The sequence below is a fragment of the Melanotaenia boesemani genome, chromosome 8, assembly GCF_017639745.1.
Source record: "Melanotaenia boesemani isolate fMelBoe1 chromosome 8, fMelBoe1.pri, whole genome shotgun sequence".
In the NCBI taxonomy this organism is placed as follows: Eukaryota; Metazoa; Chordata; class Actinopteri; order Atheriniformes; family Melanotaeniidae; genus Melanotaenia; species Melanotaenia boesemani.
The window spans coordinates 23,994,027-24,019,460 of NC_055689.1; the positions used below are offsets into that span (position 1 = coordinate 23,994,027).

Sequence of the window (25,434 nt, forward strand, 5' to 3'; positions counted from 1 at the left end):
TGCTATCTACTAACACAAGATTTATTAAGATAAAATGAGGGAGAGAAAATACTACACCACACTACCAAAGCCAGTCAGAAGCGATGAATCCATTAACGAATAATACATGAGCAGCATGCACATATCACAAGCTAAATTATGCTAAATGACATATACATTTAAAGAACACTACTTCAATCCATAGGAACACAAACAACAGGCTTTTGTCATTGCTGCAAATCTTTAATGGCAATTTATGAATTTCCTGTGTGTGAATTTAAAAAGAAAATAGTTTTTATAAAGATCATTTTCATGAACTGTAACAAAAGCTTTGTCTTCACTGATGACCATGTACAGATGGTGGAATTTTAAAAGTTAGCTGTAAATGTAATCAAGGTTATATATAAAATGAGCTTGTGTCAGACAGTCAGGTTAGAAGCTCATCAGGCTTGTAAGAATATTTGATGTGCAGGTATTGGCAAGCCTTGATCAATCATAAACATCAGTTCTTCACATCACCCCATCTAAAGACACATCCTATATTGTATTTTAAAAGATTTAAAATAACCTTTTTGGCAGGATGAACACTCCAAGTTACTTCTTAGGCAAATTCTCCTTCCTTTCATTGAAAAATAAAAAATATAATCAATAATAAATAATGGCAACGCTTCCGCTAAATATGAATCCATTATTCTTCTGCACCAACTTGGATGTGTGCAAAGGATTGTGGGTAGTCTGAGGACACTGATGGTCCTAAAGCTTTGATAGAATTTCACCAAATAAAAGAATAAATCTTCCAAAGATTCCTGATGTCAGAACAATCATTCAGTAAGATTTTATGACAAAAAAAATCCAGGGAACATCAGTGTTAATGATCTTTTCTTGACTTTGAAAAGCAATTTGAGCATCAACTTAAAACACCTCATAATCACTCATAAAAATCAATAACTTCTGATAGGAAGTCACAGCTCAACGACCTGATCATTTAGATCAGATCAGGCTGGAGACACTGTGTCAGCTCATAATGCTCTACAGCCATCTCATCTCCTCATAGTGGTGAATTAGTCTTTTCCTTCTATTTATGATGTTCTAAGTTCACACTTTATGCTAATTTTTTCCTTCAGGAACCTTCAGCTTTTGTTATCTCTTACCCTGGATTATTTCCAAACCTGAGTTAATTTAAATATAATTTACAAGAAGTCCTGAAAAGGGTGAACTAGCAGTCTGTGCTTAATGCATAATATGGTGCATATTTGTTTGAGAAGGGGACCTCTAAGATAGCTGTCAGGGCTCAAAGCAACTGAAACAGCTGAAACTATTTTAATTTTATTCAGCTACATTTGTCCTGGGATAAGGAACAATAAATAACAGTTATTCATTTGATAGTTTGGCTCATTATAATTTTTTTTTTCCATCATACTGTCACATTCAGATATTTTTTTCTTTATGTTTACAAAGTGCAAAATATGCACATAAAATCATTACATGTCTGTTTATTAGCTATTTGTTACTATTTGGAACATTTAGTACATATTTTCAAAAAATGTTATGATAATTATAAAAGTCCAAACACAAGACTAACACTTCACCCAAGAAATAAACATGATAAACTTTAAAAGTTGGAATTTCATTTAAAAAATACAAGTCTGTTGGTATTTATTTAATTTACATTGTTGTTGATGTTTTAGGAAACTTGCTGACAGTCTCGTGTGCATATTGGGTTGCTGTTTACATTCAAACATCACAATGATGTATTATTTCTATCTTATAATAAAAGTTTACTTGAAGGCGCTTCGCAGGGACACCAGTTATATGATTTAACAGTGCCCTCTGGTGGTGAAATGGAGACATTGCAGCGTCCTGTCCAGGTTGTCAGTCCATCACAGGGCCCTGCTGTGTTTCAGAGAAGTTAAATCTTTTCAGTGTATTTAAGTGATCTTGTGATGATATATTGTTTTAGCCATATAAAAACTATTGTAACTTTGTACTATATAATAAAGAGACAGTACAGAACAGAGTAATTCCTGATAAACTACTTAAAAACATTGGAGTTACAAATAATCTGAAAAACATAAGACCTAATGAACTATTGCATAGTTCATTGTTGCATAGGCAAGTGAGACTTTGGATGTTATGTTATGCACCAGCAGAACTTAATGCACCAGTCATTTTAAAAATATCACTGAGATCATTTTAAAGATAAGAATGACTTACGAGCATCAACCAACTCACTGGAAGTCATAACAATGTGGGCATAGTGCAACATCTCTCCTGTTGAGACATGCTTGTAGGGGGAAACAGATAGAACTAGTCTGAAATGAAACCACAACAAGTTCACTTTAATATCTTTCTGCAACAATTTAAGCTTTCAGAATTAAGCATGTTTGACTATTTATCACTGTCATCTAACTCCTTCGAATATTGTTCTGATGCACACCAAACAGTTGAACTGTCTTCTTCATCAAATAACTGATGAAAGAAAATTTTACTTTTGTTCTGCTTATCAATTAAAGTATATTCCTGAAATAATGTAATATTTTTGAGTGAAATCTTTTGAATGAATTTCTTTTATCACCTTGTATATACACCATTTATTACAGCTGTATAATCCTTCACAACAGAAAACATAAAATAAACACATTTACATATTTTGCTGGACTCCCATCACAGTCATATATTATATTTTTTGGATATTTACATATATTACAATGTCACTCATAGGATTTAGCACATTACTCGGTTTAGGGTCAAGGGCTGTGTATAAAAATCCAATTTACATTCTTCAGCTTTAATCTGTATCTAAAGATGTGTTAGACTGTTTGGTGTCAGTGGCAGCCGCAGCTTCCAGCCACCATGTCATTATACTGTTTCAACACCACATTCTCATCATCATCAAAGTAGAGCAAGTTGATTGAAAAGAGCTTGTCTGGTACACAGCACGGCGTCTCAATGCTTTTGATGAGCTTCAGAGCGTTGATGATGGACTGCACGGTGGCGTGGTTGGTTGGCCTCATGTTCTGACCCAGAGGAAAAGGGCATGACCCCTTGCAATGGTAAGCATTGTAACCCTTGGGAGATACGATCCAGCCTGACCAGCCAATCTCTTCAAAGTCCACGTACAAGGGTAGGCGCTGGCAGGGCTTAGACACACCTTCTTCTTCGCTGTAGTCCAGGGAGCGTGCGATGCGGGACGAGGGGGCTGACATGGGCGCCTGGGGGAGGATGGAAGTGGCTATGGCCTCATGTGGATCTGGAATGGAGAGCTTTTAATTAGCAAATACAATGTTTTAAATGATACAATATATGCTCTGAATACAAGGAGAAGATGGGTAGTAGAAATTTAAAGAGCTTTTACAGATTGTCTGTGGGATATTTGCAGAGTATAATGAGTGTATTAAATAAACTGCATAACAATAATGAAATGATTCTGCAGTCATGCATTTTCATAGTCAGGCCCAAACAGAACATTCACTTATGTTTTACTAAAACTGGGCATAGCCTGATCCATCAAAACTGACACAAATCCCACCTGTGCTCTCAAGTGTAGCAGAGTGGCGACCGTCATCAGTGAAGAGAACCAACATGGGCTGCTTGCTCTGATGGTGGTGGCGCCCTGAAGCAAAGCGAATCAGTTTCATATCCATCTGGGTTCCTCCTAGTGTTCGAACTACCACCTGGAGCCCCATGTTACTGCCTTCATCTACCATCCAGGAGCGGACCTTCAGAAAAAGTCATCAGTCAGTTTTAAAAATGTTATCACACTTTCCAGCTTTTGCTAAAAGCATTTTATGTACGGTTTTTACAGAAGGTTATACTTACTGCTTGTGTGACTGTGAACACTTCCCAACCTGTAGAGTGGACTGGAATGAGCCGGGAGGAAAGCAGCTTCTTCTCCTGTGTGTTGTTGGTTTTGATGCTATCCAGCAGCTGATAGACACTGACCTAAAGGATGTAGAAAAGATACAGCCAGATTTAGAAAAGGGGACATGTATTGGAGTCTGTTTTATATTTTAATAATCAGCTAGGTTTTATGTTGGTTACATACCTGACAGAAGTGATGTCTGTTTAATGTGTGTGCTGCCAGAGGTCGCAGCTTGAAGAGATGGAGCTCTGCAGTGAGAATCTTCTCTGTTCTTGCAACAGTTGATAAATTGAACTTGAACTCCACCTGTTCACTGTGCACTGCAATGGAAAATGCTATTATTAGACACCACAGGCAACTGTTGAATAAACTACATCCTCTAATAACCCACTTCAACACAGGCAGACAAATCAGATCTTACATTTGTCAAAGAAACTGCGTACAGTATTCCCCTCCAGAAGATAGGGGTCCTTGGTCACACCGTCCACATCAGCAACCGTGTTGTATAGATCAAGCATGTACTGCGGTGGCTGCTTGTGTCCATGGATAGCAGGGGGGTCATCCATTCCAAAAACCTCCAGAAGCCTCTTGATGGCAGCTGAACGGACTTCTTCTGACTCGTTCTCGGCTGTGAAATCATTCTCCTGTTCGCCGATCGTAGGCCGTGCAGCGGTGATGCACAAGCAAGTGGCAAAGCTCAGTAGAAACAGCAACATCTCTGAAGTATGAGTAGATTCCCAGTGCATCGGTGTCCCTGGAGCGCAGGAGTTGGTGTGACCAAGGACTCCTGGAAGCGCGACTTTTTATATCAAATGCTCCTGTTCCCTCTTCAGGGCCCCCAAACTCTTAGTAAACAGCAGTAAAGATGCTATTTGGCTGCCAATGTAAATCACCAATCAGCGAATGTAAAGGAAGACTAATGGCCATGTTAAGAAGGTGTGACCTCGATTGGAGATTTTATTCAAGGCCATTGTTTCCATGTCTGGCAATAAAGGTTGAAATAAACAACGACCTGCCTTTGAATAAGGGGATTTTTTCCGATCAACCAATGCACTTCTTCGGAAATTCTGTGGGTTTTTTTTTTTTTTTTTCGCGATCTCTTTAGGACGAGTTCTCACAGTGGGAGGTCAGTGGTGCCTAAATGAATCCATTAATTTAGAATAATAGGAACACCGTTTTAGGTGGAAACCAATTACTTCGATAAAGTCTCAGGTGTCGCTGCTTGCACTTGGAGAGATTTACATAGCTGCTTATCTAGTTGCAGCTGGATAATCTCAAAAAAAAAAAAAAAGAAAAAGAAAAAAAAAAAGCTGAACTGACTACTTGCAAGGCAATTCTACAGTTACAGTTACATATTCACTAGAATGATTTTCCCACCCTGGTATAGCCCATATGTTCTTGCTCAGGGAAATTTTTATTTAAAGTCTGCCCTCGACCACTTCTCTGCGCACAGGACGAATTGCTCGTGTAGAAATGACTTCATCTAAATCCTGCACTTGCATTAAATCTATGTCTTAAATTTGCTTATTTTTATGTACAGCTCAAAGTCGTTTATGCTGCTTCCAAGGAAACTATCTGTCATTTGCTCCCTTTGATCTTTACGCACAATTACGCACAAGCAAAGAAAGACACACGGAGAGTGGAAAAGGTTCCTCCAGAGTAATTAACATTTAAGAGATCAAAGTTTCTTTTTTCCACATGACACCTTACAGGCAAGCCATAAACCGTTTCCCTTTAGACGAAACAGAAAACTGTGACAGAAAAGTGTTGTTTCACATGTCGATATGAAAATAAGGAGGTTTCACCTCATTGCACGTGTGTTTTCTCAAAGCAGCAATTATTTCGTGTCATCTGCTTCCAAGTTTTTCTTCAAAGGTTCATTGTCAAGAGTTGTGATTTGTGACACAACTTCATTTACTTCCAGGGTTCAAATTTGTAGTGGTAAAAAATGTATTAATAATGATGAGTTGTAATGATGTTTATGAAGGCTGTAGGCAGAACTTGATACTCCAAGATTGGTTTTAGATTGTTTGAACACAGGGGAGTTATTTCTGTCTGAAACATAGAAACGTTTTTAACTGTGATGTGTGAATATTAATATAGAAAGTAAAATGAGTAAACACATACAAATAGATTATCATAGACTTTTCATGGACGCTTATTAGCAAGTTTCAATTTCAATTGATTGTAACAAATATCACAAATATTGAGATTGTTTCATTAAATTTATTTACAAAATTATCATTTGTACATATATTACATATAATACAATAATACTTTAAGGTAGCAAATTGTTGACAGCATTTTCTTGGGGGGTAATTGTCTAAACTGTGAGCCAGTCTTTGGAAGCCACTAAGGATCCTTGGGGAGTTGTTTTCCAGTAGAAGTGACCATGTTTAGCTTTGACAGAAGCAGGAAGTGATGGAGAGGACCGTGCGAATCAATCCATGCTGGTTGAGGAAGCTGTGACTCTCATATGCTTGAGGAACACAAGTCCTTGACTGTCTTTCAGACCACAAGTAGCAGTTTTCAGGCTCAGCAGGACTCCTAGAAAAGAAACACGAGATTAAAATGACTTTTTCTCTACCAAAGACTATCCTTAACCTTTGAAAACCTAAGATTCCCCAGTTGGAGGATCTTGGGAACAGATAACCAACTGCCAAAATGACCATTTTTGAGACCTCACCTGAACTATATATGTACTAAAACCTCTTCAGTTCAGTTCTGCTTCATTTATCAGAGTTGGCCTTTACAGAGATAATGATCACATATTTTACTATGATTTGATAGAGGTTTAAAGTTACAGCTATATATCCTAAAGGGATATTCATTTTAATCCTAAATGAATCCATTTTAAACATTTTTCAACTGCGCTGTGTCATCTTAATTTATTCTTCATCAGCAATGCATATACTGATATTCACACCTCTTAACAAATCTCACCATGACTCATATGACTCCAGGAAGATTCAAAACTAGACCTACATTAATACAAAATCATGGTTAGATGCAGTGGAAGTTAAGTAATTCAAGATTAATAGATCTATGTAGTCAGATGTGTCCAGCATGAGTTGTGGATCTATCCAAGTGTGCTTAAATGCTTTTTGTCAAACTGCCCTTCATATAGAGACCTTGTTTTTAACATGAAGACACACAGCAGCATATAAAGTGTATTGTATCTTGTTGAGATTAAATATGTTTTGTAGGGTCAAAGAGGACATAGTGCATGTGATTAAAAACATTTCAATATAGGGAAAAATAAAAACAAATTTAAATGAGATTTGATGCATTTAAAATGTGTGATTGCAGATACAAACGTTGTTTGTTATGGGTATACAAATTTTAAGCAGAAGCCTAAGAAGTAGGTGTTGTACAATCCCTAAAACACAGATTTGTGCTAGAAACTATGAAATAACATTAAAATGACCACATTTGATGCAAATTATGTCACTGCTAATGTAACTGCAGCATCAAATGTTCAGATTATTTTTGTTCTGTGCAGAATTCATGTTCATTTTTCTGTGATAACAGTATTATTCTTATGATAAACTAAGAAATTGATCACATTAATGCTATATAGTATGAATGGTCTGATATATTAACAGAAAAGTCAAGTAAATTCCAGAGAACTACACATTAATAGAATCAAAAAGCAACTTTTCTGTATTTTGTTTTGTTAAATGTCTCCTGGCACATCAACAATCACACATTTGTGTATTTCATAAAATAAAAATTTTTTGCAGATAGCTACTGTTTCTTTGCTGTGATCTTAAATTCAGGCTGAAGGTATAAAAAAGACATTTGGTGCAGGAATTCAAATGAAGGCGACATGCTGAGTGCAGAAGGTGTCAGAGCTCTCGGGTACTTGTTATGAGAGGAGGCAGAGGAGGTGTGTACGAGGGTGTGTGGAACAGCTGTGTTCGTACTTACCTGAGAAGGCATCGGTTTCCTGTAGTACAACCTCCCAAACATCTGCCCACATCTATTTCCTGTAGAAAATTAGCAACACAGAGGGAGGGAAATCAGCTCAAAGCTGCTCACAAATATTGACCCAGTTGAGTCGGAGGAGGAGGAGGAGGGGGAGGAGGGGGGGAGGTCAGCTGCTGTTTAGCATGTTAACTGCTTTGATTCAACACCTGCAGGGGCCATTTGTGTTTGCGTTCCAGTCACACTTTTGGTGCTAAAACACAGCAGGCAACCCAGACTGAAGCACATGAATTTAACGTGAATTAAAAAATCTGTAAAATCTTGCGTTGCTAGCTGAAAGCTGAATATTATGTTAAAGGAAAGTTCTGATAGGTTGAAACACCTTTAGATATAAAGCAGATCAAAACAAGCTGTTTTAGTTTAGTTTGATGTTTTCTGGATGAAAAAAGCACAGCTGGATATCAAAAGTTAGTATAATAGAAAGAAATAGTGATCTTATTATTAAATTACCCACAAGTGTTGCTGAAGTTTGTATCTGCCAGGCTGTGCTTGCGTGTGAACAAGAATACAACACTTCCTAAAGTCTTTCACATCCAGGATGTGCGGTGCCAGCCAGAGGATTAATATGATTAAGGGCTGTCTTCCACATGCATGTTTGATGAATAAAAACACTTAATTATTGTCTGGCACTCAGCTAAAGCCCCATTTCCTCTACACTTGATTACAAAGGAGAGTGTGAACCTAGATCACAAGTGAATCACTTTTGCTGGTAAGTATGCCGTGCTAATTGAAGAAAAAATTATGTTATTGTAGCCTGAATCAGTCACACTCACTTTGAGTCTTTCCTCTTTGACTCCATCTGCGTGGTGGACTATTTCATAATAATACTCCACATATGGAACCCTGTAGCAGCTTTCCTTCAGCTCACAGGCCACCACAGTCTGGATCAGATCCACTTTGTTGGGGGTTTCCACCAAAGCTGAGTCAAACTTAGTGGGGACGCAAGAGAATCCCTCTGTGAAGCATCAAACAGCAGCTCAGTTAAAATCTGTTGTCATGTTAAATATTTTAACCAGCAATGCTTAAAATTCAGTCCCTCTAAACAAGTTAAACTCAAACCTATAAAATTTGAAGACGAGTGCAATTTCTGCTATGAAGGTGAGTTTGCTCATATAAATATGGTAAAATAAATATGTATAGAACTGTAGATTTTTGCTGTTTGCTTTCCTGCTGTCAAACAGCAACACATTGCATAATATAATATAATATAATATAATATAATATAATATAATATAATATAATATTATATAATATAATGTGCAAATATATATAATATAATTAATAATATACATACATGAAATCTAAAAGAGATATTTTCACTTGTTCCACACATTGCAGGCTAGCTTCCCGCTGTGTTTTGCTTGTGATTGGTTGCTTCATCCCTTCGTCCTCACTTATCAATATAAGTTTTAGGCATGTACTTCCCCCACACACCACACACACACACACACCTGGGGATCCTTTGGACCGTGAACATCCTCCCACATCTATGACAGTTTCATACGGTGTTTCAGAATAGTAAGTCTTCAGTGCGGGCACGCGGATGCACTGGCTCAGCTTTATCTCGCAGTGGCACTCTTCGATGACCTCCACCTCCCGGGGTCCCTCGAACAAAAGAACCCGGTCCACGCGCAAACCAGTGGGCTCGCACACTTGGTTCATTCCGCAGGACGGCAGCTGGTTCAGCGGCTCCGAGCTCTCAGAGGCAAGGGGCACGCGCGTCCTCATCTTTTGTATCCCGAGAGAAATTGGTAATTGTTTTATAAAAATAAAAAAAAAAAGGGAAAAAGAAAAGAAAAACATGTCAGATTATGTTTTATGTCTTAAATCATGATGATTCAAATCATTCTGGCGCATCAATGGTTAAAACATTTTTATTATAGTTTATGCAAAATTAAAACAAATGTAGTTAATTTATCAGGAACTTTTTAATTTTTTTTTTATTTACTATTTTATTTTCAAAATCATTACTGAGGTATATGCCAACAGAGCGATCACTCTGGAACACTTTGAGACATTATCGCTAAGTTACAGTGCCCTCTTGTGGCAACAAAACTGCAACAGCTCTTTCACTACCTTTTTGCTCCTGAGAAATTCCAGCATGGAGGAATATTTAGAGTATTCCTGATGGCCTGCGTCATGTGATGGTCTTGTTACCCCGCAGTGTGACCTGCACAGACCCACATCTATGCTGACAGGACTCCCAGAAATGTCTGATGTGGGAGAGACGGAAAAAAGTTCAATAGGTTTTATTTGATTCAAATTTTTTAACTTTAATTATAAATCATCCCTTTAGCTTTAGATTTTGGATATATGAGTGTTAACCTTGCTTCAGCTTTTGCAGAAAATAAAGAAACAGACAATGCTTATGATGACAGGGAGAAGAATTCTGCAACATGAGTTACCTTACCTTGGCCAATGTATGCAAAGTGGCTCTGTCTTCTGCAGCAGACTCGCTGTGTGAACAGCTTTCTGTGATCAATGTTTTTACTTGATGCTCCACTTACTAGAAAACACAAGACAAGCATCTGTGCTGTCAGTGACTACTGGGTCATTGGGTATGAAGAACATTTATTAGAAAGCATGTCACATCAGATGAGAGTTATCTTTTTCCATGAATAAAATCATTCTGGATTTATTTAATTAATGGATTGCTATGCTCATCTGAAAATGTTTATTCTGGGTTTGCAGAATAATGTTTAATATTTGGATGAATGGAAAGTGAATTAAGTTCACTTGAATGTTAATAGCTTCACCTATTGCTAGGTAAATACCAGTTTATGTCAATGCCCTTTTGCAGATTAATGACAGTCCACAACATTTAGTTTGCAGCTACAGAAAATCAGAGGAAGCAAAATATACTTACAGATCAGATGGAGTATACAGAGCAAAAGAAAGATATGTTTGGACACATCCATGACTTTTGCAAAATCTACTCTTCAACCGTCAGCTCCTGAGTGACCCTCTTCTCCCCTCTGCCTCAGATATTTATATAGGATCAACCTTCTGCCTCAAATATCACCCAAAAGCAAAGCTTCAGACTGGTGTGGAATCAAAAGGGGAGAGTTAATCAAATTCCCATGCTGACTTCTTTACAAGCAGGGGATACTTAAAAGGAAATGTCCCCAGCGCCTCTATTTCTGCAGCAAAGGGACCTGGTGGCTCAAATGTGATGAGCAGACCAGAGCTCACACTAATGAAGAGCTTAAGTAGCCCTGAGCCATTAAAGTGTCTTTCATTCAAAGGCATTAATCATCTTTTATCTCAGGGGGAAGGTGTTTAGCACCTCTGACTTAAAACAAAACCTGGCCCAAACACATAAACAGGATCAGCATGGGGGCCTGGAGCCTTCCCTTCAGAAACCTCCAGCACCTTTGTGTTTATTCAACATGACACCAAATGGTCAGACGCCCTCAGTCCTGCCTTTTAAATCTCTTCTCCTTCTTTTCTTTGCAAGAGAAGAAAAGAATAGAGTAAAAAGCAGTATATAACCCATGCTTCCTTGGTTTTCAAAATTATTTTGGCAAAAAGATTGAAGATCCATCTTTCTGAGAAGGTAATGTTTCATGGTTATTATCTCTTTTCAGCCTCCAGGTCTAAATATATATATATATATATATATATATTACTTAACAGAAGGAAACACTTGCATTTTTCCTGTCAAGATGTCCTACTTTGATATGTTGATGTGATCTCCTCATTTTCCCGGAGATTAAAGGATCATCATTCAGAGAGCCATCAGACACTTTGATTAAAGTGACACTCCTAACCCTAAAGTAAATTTAATTGTTGATTCCTTAAGTAACAACAAATTACTCTGAAATCTGTAGTGATCCTAAAACCCATCATTAGCCCCAGTAAGCCAATCACAACTCCTGGAAGTCCTAGACATGATTTAGACTTTATTTTATTAAACTGAGGATATTTTACATTTTCTTCTTGAATCTGTGGAAGTCTCTGAATCTTTAATCACAGGAGTGTAAATGACTTTTGCTAAAAGCACTCATACAAACCTCATAGCATCACAGAGAAAACGTTTTAGACTCATTGCTGAGGACAGTTTGGATGATCTGTTTCATCATTGGTCTGGAGTACACACTGTCCATTTCTTCGTCATGACTGCTGACTGGTCTGACCACAGCATACACTTCCACTGTGTGATGCTTCCATCCCAGTTGGACTTAAGCCCAGCAAGGAAATACCACCTCTGGTTAAGATTAACATAAGGCTACTTTTCACATAAAGTTTTAAGTACCTTTTATCAGTGAAACTCTGTTGCAGTGCTTGACAAAGTTTTCCCACAGTAATCCCTTCTTCATGTGGTTGAAATGTTAGCTGATAAATGAATGTTCTTGATGCAGTGATGTCTGAGTAATTAGAGATAAAAGTTGTCTAAATAAAACTTTTTTACTTGACCTTTGCACAGTGGAATTCCTTCATATTGCTTGAATGGTTTAATAATATAATTATTAAGGGAGATGTAAATCTCTTACAATCTTTATTTAGTAAACAATAAACAGTTCAGTGATTTTAATTTATTCTTTTTATACCAACTTATTTATTTTGAATAAATTGGAGAACCTCTGCCCATCTTTGCCCATCTTTGCCCATCTTTCAGAGGACAGAATAAACTGCTGATATTACTTAATTTTTAATTTTATTTTTATTGTACAGTAAGATCCAAAGGTTTTTTTTTCTTCAGTGAAATACAGTCTCATTGCAAGATCCAGTATTAAACGAGTTTTTCACTTTCTTAGCAGGTCATCTTTGCCAGCTTGTTACAGATTTTCCAGCTGCAATTTCTCAATGTTTTTCTTTTTATCCTCTTCCTTTAAAATCTACTTGAATGTATTCAAACAGCTCCCATATTTAAGCAAACTGTACGCACATAGCACTTTTCTATTCACATGCTGACCCCTCAAAACATGCTGCATGTCACATTCACTTCTATTAAAGGGGTTTAACTAGCACACACATTCATACCCCAATGGACACATCAGGAGGCAGTGTAGGGTTGAGTGTGTGAAAGACAGGAATCGATCCACCGACTTGCTGGTTAGTAGACAACTGCTCTTCCAGATTAGCTACAGTCTTTTTATGGACTTGAATCTACAACAGTATTCCATTTTTCTTTATTAGTTGTCCTACTTGCAGTGTGTTAAATGGCTTGCTCATAGAGTTTTATGCTAATTTTACTGCCATGGTGCTATAATAAGACCATTATGTTAATCGTTAATCTTTAATCAGAAATTATTGCGCATGGACTGATAATGCACTGCGAGTTTTCAAGAAGTGGCTCTTTAAAGTCTGTAAAATGGCCTGTATAACTTCCCATTTACAGCTACTGATTTAAATCCAGTCTTCTCTCTGTGTTCAGCAGTGCACGTGTTGAGATGTTCATTAAGGAATACATTATGAGTCACTGGTGACATGAACAAGCAGCTTATGCCTGATGACTGCTAGACAATCCCTGTGTCCAGTCTGAGTAAAGCAGGTTGGCGAGACTGATGGGAAGCAGACGTCAGTGTGTTTGTGCGGCTTGTCTGGTGTCATGGTCAGAGTCTGGGTCACTGTGCTGCTGTGTCATCCATTGCCAGGAGGCACTTTCTAACCCCCCACCCCCCCAATCCCTTCCCACCTCAATGATTACTTTCTTTAGCTTTTAGATGACAGTGAGGTAAATATAAAACATTTTTCAAGAAAGAACTTTAGTTGTCATTTGTGATTAGCACAGACTCTGGAAGCATTTTGATTCTGATATCTTAAAAACAAATTAGCTGTGATTAATAATACAGTAAAAAAAAAATCCCATTTGCTTCAACCACGTCTAACTTTGCCATAGCTTGCTGACCACAAACAAAAATGATTGCCGTGTACAGGGCATTGTATAGGTAATCTCATCAATGTCCTGTTCAAGGACCTGCATCAGGTGCTATGTTCATGTCTAGGGGCCTCTAAAGCCTGTCTATTGTCTGTCTGCATGGGAGGAGTCCAGCACATAGGGATTATAGGGCATTATGTAGTAGTTCTGGATTACACACCATGATACATCTCTGCTGCACAGTTAGAGAGCTGATGAGAAGGAGCAGCCGCACACCAGCAGCATCTGGACAGGCAGTTTATTATTTATCAGACATCATCTTTTGAGGATCTTTCCTGATGCATGCAGACCATTTTGAATTTATATGAAGTTGCTCACATCTTTTTTAGACAATCTTTTTCCTTGAGTTTTTGCTTTGTGAAACTTGAACTTGTTGGTAATTTGGAACCTTTGTGTCTTTCAAAATCTGCAAGAGGACATAACAGCAGAGTGAGTTTTTGTGGGCTGGATAGAAATCATGTATTTACACAGCAGAAAAATTACAGTCAACATAGAGAAGAACAAGAAGAACATAAGAGGAAAATCATGTAAGTACAGACATAATGTTAATTACATCCAACATAATGTAGAAATATACTCAGTAATCATTCCTGATAATAGGAGTTACCATACATGCCAATGCATGACCTTAACTTGATTATTTTCTCCATTTCAGGTTCTCACTTAAAGACAAATTTCCGCCAAGAAGAAACTGCCATCCAGACATCCCTAAAGGACAACATAAAGGTGGACACCATCAATAAGATGACAGAGGATGAGGAGATGATGCAGCGCACAGCATTCGGGAAGGCCCTGTATGATCTGACCCATTCAGAGAGGGTGATGAATGATCTGATATTTGGCCGGCGTGTGGGGTTTTATGAGCTGAGGGGGGAGATCGGCTCTGGCAACTTCTCGCAGGTTAGATTGGGAATACATGACCTGACCAAAGGTGAGATTTTGGGTTCTTTGCCTTTATTTATCCTCTTCATATTTACTTCATCAGTGATCAGGTAGGACACAGGAATGCATGTTTTAAATCATGGCTTTTTCATTTCTGTACTTTTGTGATTACTCTGTAGTTAAAATAGAAATATCTGTAATGTTTTATATCACCTTAGGTGGTTAAGGAAGCAGGAAAAGTTTATGAGATTTATTGATGTAAATGTATAATGATGAATTGCTCTGATAAACTTAAAATATTTCCAATTAAAGCAGGTTGCTAAAGCAAAATATATTAAACATTTTTCATATAACCTCATTTCTTATTACATCCATATTTTCATTTGAAAATGATGAAAATGAATTAAGGTGCCATACAAATATGATAAAGGATAATAAAAAGTTGTAACTGCATGGAATATTGCAGATTTGTATCCTACAGTGTTCCACTATTCACCCAAAAGATGCTCTATTCTTTAATATATTTGTGTGGCATCTTAATTCATTTTCATTGTATTCAAATGGAAAAGGTGATCTTGTATGACAACTTATGTTATATAGACAAATATTTAATATAATTAGCATCAGCAACCTGATTTAACTGCAGCTTTATCTGAGGAATTCTCATTATACATGTAGGTCAATAAATCCAGTAAACATTCATTCCTTTAACCACCTAAAGTGAGATAAAGCATTCACACTAAAAAATATAGCAAAATATTTTTGCACCATAGAAATACAGTTATTTTTTTTTAGGATTTTCTCTATGTGGTGTATGCAGACATGGCTTAAATATCCCTCTGAGAGTTGTGCTGTGGAGGATACAGCAGCTTGTCTGCTTAATGACCTGAGTCATGTGTTCAGTGGGAACTCTCAGCTTTAAGATGAATGTGCAGACATCAGATTCAGCTCATGGGACACACCTTAGTCAGTCTGGGTCATTCCAGATGTTAGAAGACATGTCTAATCTCATCAGCCAGCCATCCACTAATCTATATTTTCACCCTCCTCAGCTTTTGTGTAACGTGGCAGTGATACTGATAAACAGGGAATTAATGGAAGCCTGGATCAGCACATAGACGAATGCCAAGACATACAATTCATGACAACAAAAGGAGTCTTTAGTGAAGGTAAATGTTTAGTTCCTTGTTGCCTCACTGCCTTTTTCCATCTGTCTTCACCTGATAGAAAGAGTGGCAGTAAAAGTCATGGATAAAGAGCGCCTGGGCAAACACTCTCAGTCACTTTTTGCCTCTGAAATCACTTGCATGGAGAGGCTTGCCCACCCCAACATAGTGCGCCTGTATGAGGTGGTGGAAACGTTTAAGCGCCTCTACCTGGTGATGGAGTATGCCAGTGGAGGAGAGCTGTTCTCCCATATCAGCACCAGGGGACGCCTGTCTGATCTGGAGAGCAAACTTGTGTTTTCACAGGTCCTGTCTGCAGTCAAGCATATGGTGAGTCAAAAGCAACTATTTAGTGAATATTTTAAAAATGGTTTAGGATTGATATTTGGTTGTTGAAAAAACTGTTTGGGGTTAGTCTTGAACTGGTGTTCTTTTGGTCCCGGGATCAGCATCTACTGCTTTTCTTGTGGCCAGGTGAAAACTAGCAGGATGTAAAGACTGGACATTATCATGTAGGACAGTCTATGGAGATGAGCTAAGATGTTGACATGCTGATGAGCTGAAACTTATGCTGTATCTGCATTGGGAACAGAGTAAGGAAAATATATCCTTTATATAGTTTTTGAGTTTCTTTTGTTAAAGTGTACAATATTGCACCATGGACCAATTATTTCATGCTCTATAATGAGATTGGGCTGGCTGAACTTTTACTAGATTACATGTTTTCATTCAAAACTGTTGAATAAGAGGGAAAACTATGTGACCTACATTTACAATGCTCATACCTTCTTTGTTTTCTCCTTTTCCAGCATGATAATGATATTGTCCACAGGGACCTGAAGGCTGAGAATGTGTTCTATACCAACACATACTGCATTAAAGTGGGAGACTTCGGTTTTAGTACATTTTGCTGCTCCAGTAACATACTTCACACATTCTGTGGGTCTCCACCTTATGCAGCCCCTGAACTCTTCAAAGATAAAGGCTACATTGGACAATATGCAGATATGTGGGCGCTGGGTATTTTACTTTACTTCATGGTAACTGCCACAATGCCATTCAAAGCTACAACCACAAACAGGCTGAAATGTTGTATCCTGCAAGGCTCTTTTGCCATTCCTTCTTATGTACCTCAGTCCTGCCAGGAGATTATTAAGGGCCTCCTGAGGCCAGTTCCTGTGGACCGCCTCTCTGTGACACAGATCATGACAAGTGACTGGATGAGAGGCATTGAATATCCCCAGGCCTACCCATCTTACAGGTCAACACCCTCCCATCTGGCCGATCCCAACTACATCCTTAACGCAGATGAGCTAAATGTGAAGGCGGTCCTGGAAGATCTTGGCATCACCGAGGGCCATCTTCTCAACAACAGCTTAGACCTGAGAAGCTCTATCACTGGAGCCTACCGGATTTCACTTCATAGAATCCAGAGGAGGAGATCTGTAGAAGCTATGGGTTTCAGTCAAACATGCGCCAGAGATTTCCAGAACAGACCCAGACGAAGAGCAGGATCAGACGGCTTGTTGCACAAGCGCCACTCTGTGGTCTGTATCATCATGTAGGTTAACATCTCACAAGTATAATTCAACAGTTTAAAAAATGTTGGTACCTCCTTTCTGATGGAGTAGATGCAAGTTTGACTCCTCTTGGCACAGTTGTTAATATCATCCCATTGTCCCCTTTATACACAAACAGAGGTTTAAAAACAAAAGCTGTGGCTTCAGTGGGAAGCTTTCTGTCATAACTGTCCTGATTTTTCATGGCGTTTCTAAAATAGCAAAACGTGGATTCATTTATCATGAAGGTTTCTTTGAATGCAAAGTCAAGCATTCATACAGTGGCAAACTCCATGAACATATTTGGCCCTTTTTGGCAACTATAATAACAGCTAAAGTTTCTGCAATGTAAGTTTTATTTAAACCCACTGAGCATGACAGAAACATCTCCAGGGCTTACAATGACCAATGGATTCCTCCTTCAGTAGGGCAACAGGAGTGTGGGAATATTGACACCACACAGTTTTTTTGGGGGGGGAGGGGGTCATCTTCTCAACAACTTTACTTCATGGTGACTGCATGTCATTGAGAAATTGTGAGATGATGCTGGTGAAAAGGGATCTAAAATTCAGTGTTGCATTTGCATTTGGTTTTGCTTAGCTACTTATTCTACTTACTATGTATGCTAGAAAATCTAAATGACAAAGTAATGACATATTTTAGATTATTTATTAGTCTTTCCCTGAAGTACTGAACCACAAATCAAGCTTTCATGTAGTAAAATACAGTAAAACATAAAACTGTGATAATTATTACCAGCTGTTTGATGACATTAAATCAGTTTGACAAAGTGTAAACCTGACTCACCCAGTCTTTTAAATCTCCAAATGATGGAGTCAGCTGGTAAATGATACTTTCACTGCGTACAAAGGTACTGATTGTTTCTAGTTTCTTTTTTCACAATGGACAAGATTGGACTTATCTGCAATGGTGTTATAAACCTATAACATAGACTGCACTTTCAACCAAGCAGGTCTTAACAAGTGAAAGCCAAGAAGGATAAAAAACTGTAAGAAGAACACTAAAAAGGCACAAGTGTTTGCAAACACTTTTGTAGATAGAGTCAGAAAACTGAAGGGAAAGGCCTCTGATCTTTTGGCAGGAAAACAAACTGAGCACACATCCAGCTGTACAACGGAAGAACTGACAATAAAAGATGGACTCCAAGCTAACAAACGAATGCTGATCTCAATTCCTTTAAAAACTTGTGGAAAAAGCTGAAATTTGCTGTTACAAAGAGGATGGGAAATGTAAAAGAAGAAAAAAGTGTGGCAGAAGTACCAGCACAGAGGCTACAATAATAATGTCATGAACTGCATTTTCATTCAGTTGTCAAATAAATCTGAAAGTACCTTTTGAATGTCTCTTCAGAAATAATCTATAGTGTAATAACAAGGTAGTGTTATTGGTGATGCTTGGAATAGCTGTAATAAACAACAGAGGACAACAGATGTGAATGCCTTGCTGCAACTAAGAGCAAATATTCTCTCTAAGATGGGTCCACTTTTTATTTTTTCTTGTTAGTTAACATTCATTTTTATTGTCTAGAACCAGAAACAGCTGATGATTAATGTGAGAAACATGTTTCATTTGTCAGGATGGATTTAACATGCGTCTCTATTTGAATGTTGTAATTCTTCTATTTTGTGATGCCACTATGCACTTCAAAAAACACAAAAAATATATAAAATTTGCAAACCTTGCAATCAAATCTCAACGGAAACATTTCCAAGTGCCGTAACCGTAGAAATCTAATAGGAACATATCAGGATTTAAAAAAACTGGTTAAGTTTAATTAATTTTGAAGATATCTGGAGTGACGTGCTTAAAATTTAGGGTTGCCAACTATTGAATGTCTTGCATTATGAATGCTTTTTAAAAACCTAAATGAAATAAGTTTGCTTGTACTTCATGTAATTTTCATTTTAATCTGAAAATCTTCTGTAACTTAAGCATGCTCAAGTGAATAAACTTAGCCTGACAAATTATAGACCACCTTTTAGCACAATATGTTTGATTTATTGTAGCGATGGCTCTGGATTAAAGAAAACTGATGTTATGACAGTTTAGTGTTCACACAAAATATTATTCCAGTGAATATAATGTCACTTTCAAATAACTTTGTGTTGTGTAATGTTTACAGTTGCTTTCATCTTTCATTGTATTCATTTCCCTTTTTCAAATTTTATGAATCATCCTATAGGTGTTGATGCTTGGCACCAATCTGGTACATCCATTTATAAAATAAAGGTGTGAAAGTGTGACTTCATTGTTGTTTTATGAGTCTCCTGTAATATTTCATGTCATGATTTTAAAACCCTTTTAGCTTCCAGTATGTGTTCAAACATCTTAATTTGCGTAAGTTTTGTTTTCTGAGTAAATTGATATTTCCAGCTTTTTGTTTGCACACTTCACTTTCAGTTTTTTCCACTTCATAAAAATCGTCTAAAATTTCTGCTCACGCGGCTAAACAGACAAGTCTTTCTGCCCCAGCATGCAAAAACAAAGAATGCAGCACTTTATTCAGCTATGTTGTGATATAAACTTGAAGAAACAAAGCTTCTGCAGCTGTCATCTTCTAGTTGCAACACATTACTTTTACCTGTGATCTATTAGCCTTAATCGATGCAATTTAGATGTCCATCAGGGTTCTATAAGCGATTAATGCACTGGTAATTATCTTGTATTAGTCAGGGTATCCATCACCTTTGCCCCTTAGCTAAGTTGGCAGTGTATTCAAACAAACATCTCAACCGTTTGAAGAGGATTCACTGCCTTTAAATCTTGACTGAAGAGCTTTAAATCTGTCATAGCAAGAGTTTTCCTCCTCACAGTTTGCCACCAAAGTATAAGTAAAGAAGAACTGTCAGAAGCTGTAAAAGTCTTCTTACTTTTATTTAACATCACATATTGAATGCATTACAGCAGAGGCCTTTAGGTTCTTAGAATATTTCTTTGGGGGCATACCTTATCTTTGCTTCATCTTGCAAGCAGCCTCTGCAGGGCACCAGTGGGTGGAAGTCATCAATCTCCACAGACAGCAGAGTCAAACACAATGCATCACACAGTGAGATTTTTATCAGCTGCAAGTCCCAGCAATTCCTGTAAATGCCCATAGAGATGAGAGAGAAACATATGAACCAACAAGTAAATCTAGCTCCATGACAGATCAGATAGTGATGTTAATTATCAGGTGATTTTACTCACTGAAGCTGCCTGTGCCTGCTCTGTTTCTGCACAGTTTTTGCACTGGTCCTAAATATGGGCTTCAAAGGTTAACAAGCATCCTGCACAACATCAAGAAACTAATTCAAAGTCACTTTGCAAGTTTTTTTTAAACATTAACTTAACAAATTTAGCAAAAATGGCATTTAGTCACTCATTAATTTGAACTATTTGGAGTTGCACTGATGCTTTGGTTCAAATGCAGAAAAAGAAACATAAAAAGCTGCCATATTGTTAAAGCAATCATTAAAACTACTACCATACAGTAAAAAAAATTCAACAAATACTAAACTACTAAAAAAAAAAATGTTGGTACATTTTATTGCAATGATCTGCACTATAGTTTAATTTCAAAGGTCTTTTATTGTGAGATTAGTAACATATTTACTGCTTACTATATGTTTTGTTGAATCATGTGTCTTGTTGAAGCGTATTTAGTCTTGAAGAATTCTAGTAGAATTAGATGATAAGAGTGCACACGTTTTGAAAATGTACATATTTGGTCTGTTGCTGTGTGATGCTTGTTAAGATTTCTTCATATCAAAATCTTATCTTCTATGATTATTTTCTATCTCAAGTCTAAGGTCAAACTCATTGAGCAATAAAACAAAAGCCTGTTACTCTTATCTCTTTTTCACACTTTGTCCTTTTAATGATTGTATAAACATCACCAACTGGGACTCGACAGGAAAGTGTGTTGTAATGATTTTATTGGAACACTTTTACTGTAATAAAACATAGAAAACATGTATGAAAAAGTAGAGATAAAATGTTTAATGGAAATTAAGACAGAGTTTCTACTTTTCAATGACACAAATTTCAAAAAGTAATTTACAACTCGACAGTTTACATATACAAAGATTTGAAAGATAAGTGTAAATATTATAAATGTAATAGATACAGCAGTGTTAGATAATTAATTTACTCTCCATCACCATTTACATAATCAAACAGCTTATTTAATATCTGATGTCTGAAAAGACACAATAACTGTCACAAATATTTCCTCTGAAGCAGCCATGCATTTAAAGGCATTCATATATATTGTGTGGTGATCAGTCAGCTTCAGGAGTCCCAACCTCTAGAACTGCAACTAGACCAGCCTTTGACCTTTATCTTAGTGCTGAGTGAAAGCAAAAGTAGTACTACAGTATTTTCTTTGGCCAGCCTTTTCAAATGCCTTCCAGCAAGATGCCATAAAACCATAAAACTGCTTGTTGCTCAATAATAAGACTGCAGAAGGCAAAAAAGATGAACGGGGTCGATTGTAGCAAACAGTCACCCTCAGCCTCTTTTTGAAGGTGGTTGATGGTGCTATAAAGAACAAAGACATGCGTTTTAACATCAGTTCACTCTTTCTAGATTTCTATTTACTCTATGCAAAACGACAGTCAGTTAATTGGTCAGTTCAAGTAAAAACTCTTGTAATTACCTTTCTTTTCTTATTTTCATCAAGCTTGACCAGTAGTCCCTGGACCCACTTCTCCTTCGGGTTTGCGCAAAGCTTACGCCCCTTCTTCATGGTGAGGCTAAAAGACAAAAGATGCAATCAAATATTCCTTTTCAAAAAAATTACGTCTGTTCCAATAAAAAAGGTTAAAAGTTTATGATTGTTAATCATTTTCACTTTAAAACAGACGCTCTTGTTATTTGTGTACTTACATAACAGCAGGGAGGTTGCAGCCTCCATCTGCCATCTGAAGCTTGTAATTCTTTACATGCTTTAGATTGTGTTGTTTGATTTCCTTCACATACTTCAGACAGCAGTCGTCAAAGGACCCTGAAAGTTCAGAAACCCAGTACCGTTTAGAGCTATTGTATTATGAACGCAATGATAAGGACACTGTGCAAGAAACCTGATACGGTTTGAGAATTTTGATGGCACTAAAAGCAAAAACTGTAGGTTAGATCCACCTAAGCAGGTACTAACACAATAAACCAAACTCACTGACCCTCGTGTTATCTTGTTGTTCACTGCTTTTTATTGCATGCTGAATGATACTATATACAGATAGTACCTACTTTTCCGTAAAGCCTTACCTTGTGTCAGTGCAAAACAGACAAAAGAAAGGAGGACCACAAAGAACAGCGTGTTGAACTGCATGGTGAAGTCTGTGATGGTAACTGTGGAAAAAGCCAGAAAGAAGTTATTCATTTTATCTTCAGACAGCCTTCTTAATGTGACTACTGTGCCTCAGTTCCTCACACTGTCACCATTTACTTATTAAGTCTTAAGCAAATATTTCTCATTGGCTGTTTTTGTTTCTCCACACAGCATGTATGTATGAAAAATTTCCCTCACAGCTTAAATGGGGGAAAATAAATAAATAAATAACAATTTAATCTTAATATTCAGAAGATTTTACTTCTTGGTGAATAAAATAATCTTAGGTCTAAAAGATTACAATTAATTTGAAACAGTAATGCAAAATTGAAAAAAATGAGACAGGTGAGAATTAACTCTGAATGCTCTGAACATTAACATCACATAGGAAACAGTAGATGTACGTGGCACTGATGGAGTAAAAGTAGTTCCATAAAATACTTAAAACTAATAAAATTAATCTTATATAGCTAAACTGTCTACTGAAAATTAGTGACAGTACGTTCCCCACCAGATAAAGATTACTCACCTCTGATACTACATGTAGGTTGAAGCTCTTGTGAATCTATCAACTTGTACAGGCAACACTCTCTTATAAAGCTTTCGGCTAAGGGGCATACCCCGGATATCGTATTTCCATAAATTGAAACTAACCTTTGTACTTCATGGCTTTCATCTTCTTGGTCTTTCCATTTTTAAAGTTCACTTAAGTTAAACCCTGACATGCTGTTTTAAGCACCTTTCACTGAGTTGATGACTGAAATACAAAAATATTTGGTGTTATTGAATCTAACAATTAATCTTCAAAAGCATATGTCCCCTCCTTTATCTCATACAGGTGTAGTTGGAAGACAGATGGGTGTACTTATAAAAGAACACAATATAAACAAAAGGCTTTTTGCAATCTAGGTCAAGAACAGTTGAATGAAATGGTTAAAGGTTTGAGGTGTAGATGCAAGCATGAAGCATTTGTGAATCTGGAGAGAAGAGCTTATGTGTTTCTTAGGGCATCTTCACACAAGGATAGTCCCCTGGACTGATTGGCCAGGGAACTCTAAAGAATTTTGCACCTTTATTTGGTTTGGTTTGCATTTTACTCAAGTGAACCAAACTCCCTGAACAATATCCTGCAGTTACAATAACTTCTCACTAGGAGTGATTTTCCCCCAAAACAACCACTGACCAAGAAGAAAGACAAAGATCATTGATTAGCCACGAAGTAAATAATAGTGCAACAATATTTATATAATATAGTTTATGCAGTCTTGGGGTTTCTGTGTTTACTTTGGTGCTCAAACCTAATGCAGTTTTCACTAGAATCTGTCCAGCATGAACAACAGGAGAGGAAGGAAGCTAACCAGCCTGTTGGATTCAGCCTTTAACTCTACGACACTTCCTTTGCACTGCAAGCAAACTGTACCAGGATTCACTTTCAAGAAAACTGAGACCCTCAGTTTTTCAGTGGGCCAGAGTTTGCTTCTTTGGTCCATAACAGTCCAAATGCACTTTTCCAAATAAACTGCACTATCTATGGAAGTGAACCAGGGTTCGTTTAAAGCACCAATGTGAATGCACCACAATCTGTGTTTTTGATTTAGAAACTGGGTGTGTACTTATCTTACAGCAGAATTAACTTCTGTGCTGTAATTGTAAGGTTTTAGCATCCCTTGTTGTACATATTGGTAAGGAAAACATGAAGCAGAACAAGTAGTTGTCTTAATTGGAAACAAACCACAAGAAGCAAAGAAACAACAACTGTGATGGTAATCCACGAGAGGAATATGGAAAGAGCTTTTCTTTAGCAATAATCTTCTTTAGGAATATCTGGAATATTAAATCAGACCTGGGAAGATGCCAGTCACTTACTTGTGTTTATTGTTTGCTGGTGAGTCAAGTCATATAATTTTTGCATACACTACACAGTTGTTTTCATTCCCTTTATTACTGATTAAAACCATGTATGTATATATATAAAACTTCCACCCCCAAACTTGAGTTTCTTTTGGTAACATGATCACCAAGCCCCACAGATATGACATTTTACCTCTATGTTAAAGACATTATGCAAGATGTTTGTCTTTTAGTTCCACTTTTTCATTGACTTTAATAAGCAAACAGAAATAAAACATGAGTCTCTCACCTACTATTTGCTGGGATAGGCTCCAGCTTCCCTGTGACCCTGAATTGGAATAAGCAGCACATAAAATGAATGACTAAAATAAAAAATGGCGGTTATATGTAGAAAAGTATAAACGGGGAAGTTTAGCCATTTCTCATTTACAAGAATTTATTTGAAAATCCCCAACAGCTTCAATACAAAGTTTTATCAGATCATAAAAGCTGTGGGCGGCCTGAGCACTGATAGCGTTCAGCTGTCCTGATAGCATGAGACGTCCATTTTGACCCTTGGAACTGATCGTAAGGAGGAAATGGAAGTTAATAAGTAATAAGTCATTGCACTTTATAATAAAAGCTGTTAGACTGATCAGCTATAGGTTTATAACCATTGTGAGAAGGCCAAGGGAATAACACAAGACGATGTTCTGGTGGGAAAACCCACATCTTGCCATTTATATGCATTTTACCTTTTCACATGCATCCTATGTGAAACCCCCACCCCCCATATAGCAACAGCACTCCCCAACTGTAGCAACCCAGACTCCAAACTATCTGATGGGCTCTGACTGGGAAGCAATACTCTTCTACAAAGACCCTGCCCCACAAAAACCCAAAGGATCTATTGTGACCAACCTGATACCAGACACTCCAGTACACCCTCAGATGTTTCT

At 37.3% G+C, this 25,434-nt stretch overlaps 4 protein-coding genes across 4 annotated transcripts; 1 reads left to right on the top strand and 3 right to left on the bottom strand.

Annotated features, from left to right (window-relative positions):
• Positions 1 to 2,804: 2,804 nt before the first annotated feature.
• LOC121644852 (anti-dorsalizing morphogenic protein) lies at positions 2,805 to 4,653 on the bottom strand. Its single transcript, XM_041993093.1, has 5 exons — positions 4,263 to 4,653; positions 4,025 to 4,161; positions 3,799 to 3,921; positions 3,509 to 3,698; positions 2,805 to 3,229 (listed from the first exon to the last, which is right to left on the bottom strand). The coding sequence occupies exons 1-5, from the start codon at positions 4,585 to 4,587 to the stop codon at positions 2,805 to 2,807; spliced, it is 1,200 nt and encodes a 399-aa protein (XP_041849027.1). The 5' UTR covers positions 4,588 to 4,653.
• Positions 4,654 to 6,160: 1,507 nt separating this feature from the next.
• Positions 6,161 to 11,934, bottom strand: pnhd (pinhead). The gene is made up of 7 exons (XM_041993247.1): positions 11,928 to 11,934; positions 10,239 to 10,334; positions 9,905 to 10,041; positions 9,280 to 9,556; positions 8,602 to 8,783; positions 7,772 to 7,830; positions 6,161 to 6,388 (listed from the first exon to the last, which is right to left on the bottom strand). Exons 1-7 carry the CDS (start codon positions 11,932 to 11,934, stop codon positions 6,238 to 6,240), a joined length of 909 nt encoding a protein of 302 aa, XP_041849181.1. The 3' UTR covers positions 6,161 to 6,237.
• Positions 11,935 to 14,166: 2,232 nt separating this feature from the next.
• LOC121644977 (serine/threonine-protein kinase NIM1-like) lies at positions 14,167 to 17,787 on the top strand. Its single transcript, XM_041993248.1, has 4 exons — positions 14,167 to 14,236; positions 14,365 to 14,640; positions 15,819 to 16,087; positions 16,567 to 17,787. Exons 1-4 carry the CDS (start codon positions 14,167 to 14,169, stop codon positions 17,320 to 17,322), a joined length of 1,371 nt encoding a protein of 456 aa, XP_041849182.1. The 3' UTR covers positions 17,323 to 17,787.
• Positions 17,788 to 21,300: 3,513 nt separating this feature from the next.
• ccl25a (chemokine (C-C motif) ligand 25a) lies at positions 21,301 to 23,250 on the bottom strand. Its single transcript, XM_041991429.1, has 5 exons — positions 23,175 to 23,250; positions 22,582 to 22,665; positions 22,204 to 22,321; positions 21,974 to 22,070; positions 21,301 to 21,855 (listed from the first exon to the last, which is right to left on the bottom strand). The coding sequence occupies exons 2-5, from the start codon at positions 22,643 to 22,645 to the stop codon at positions 21,826 to 21,828; spliced, it is 309 nt and encodes a 102-aa protein (XP_041847363.1). The 5' UTR covers positions 22,646 to 22,665; positions 23,175 to 23,250; the 3' UTR covers positions 21,301 to 21,825.
• Positions 23,251 to 25,434: the final 2,184 nt, after the last annotated feature.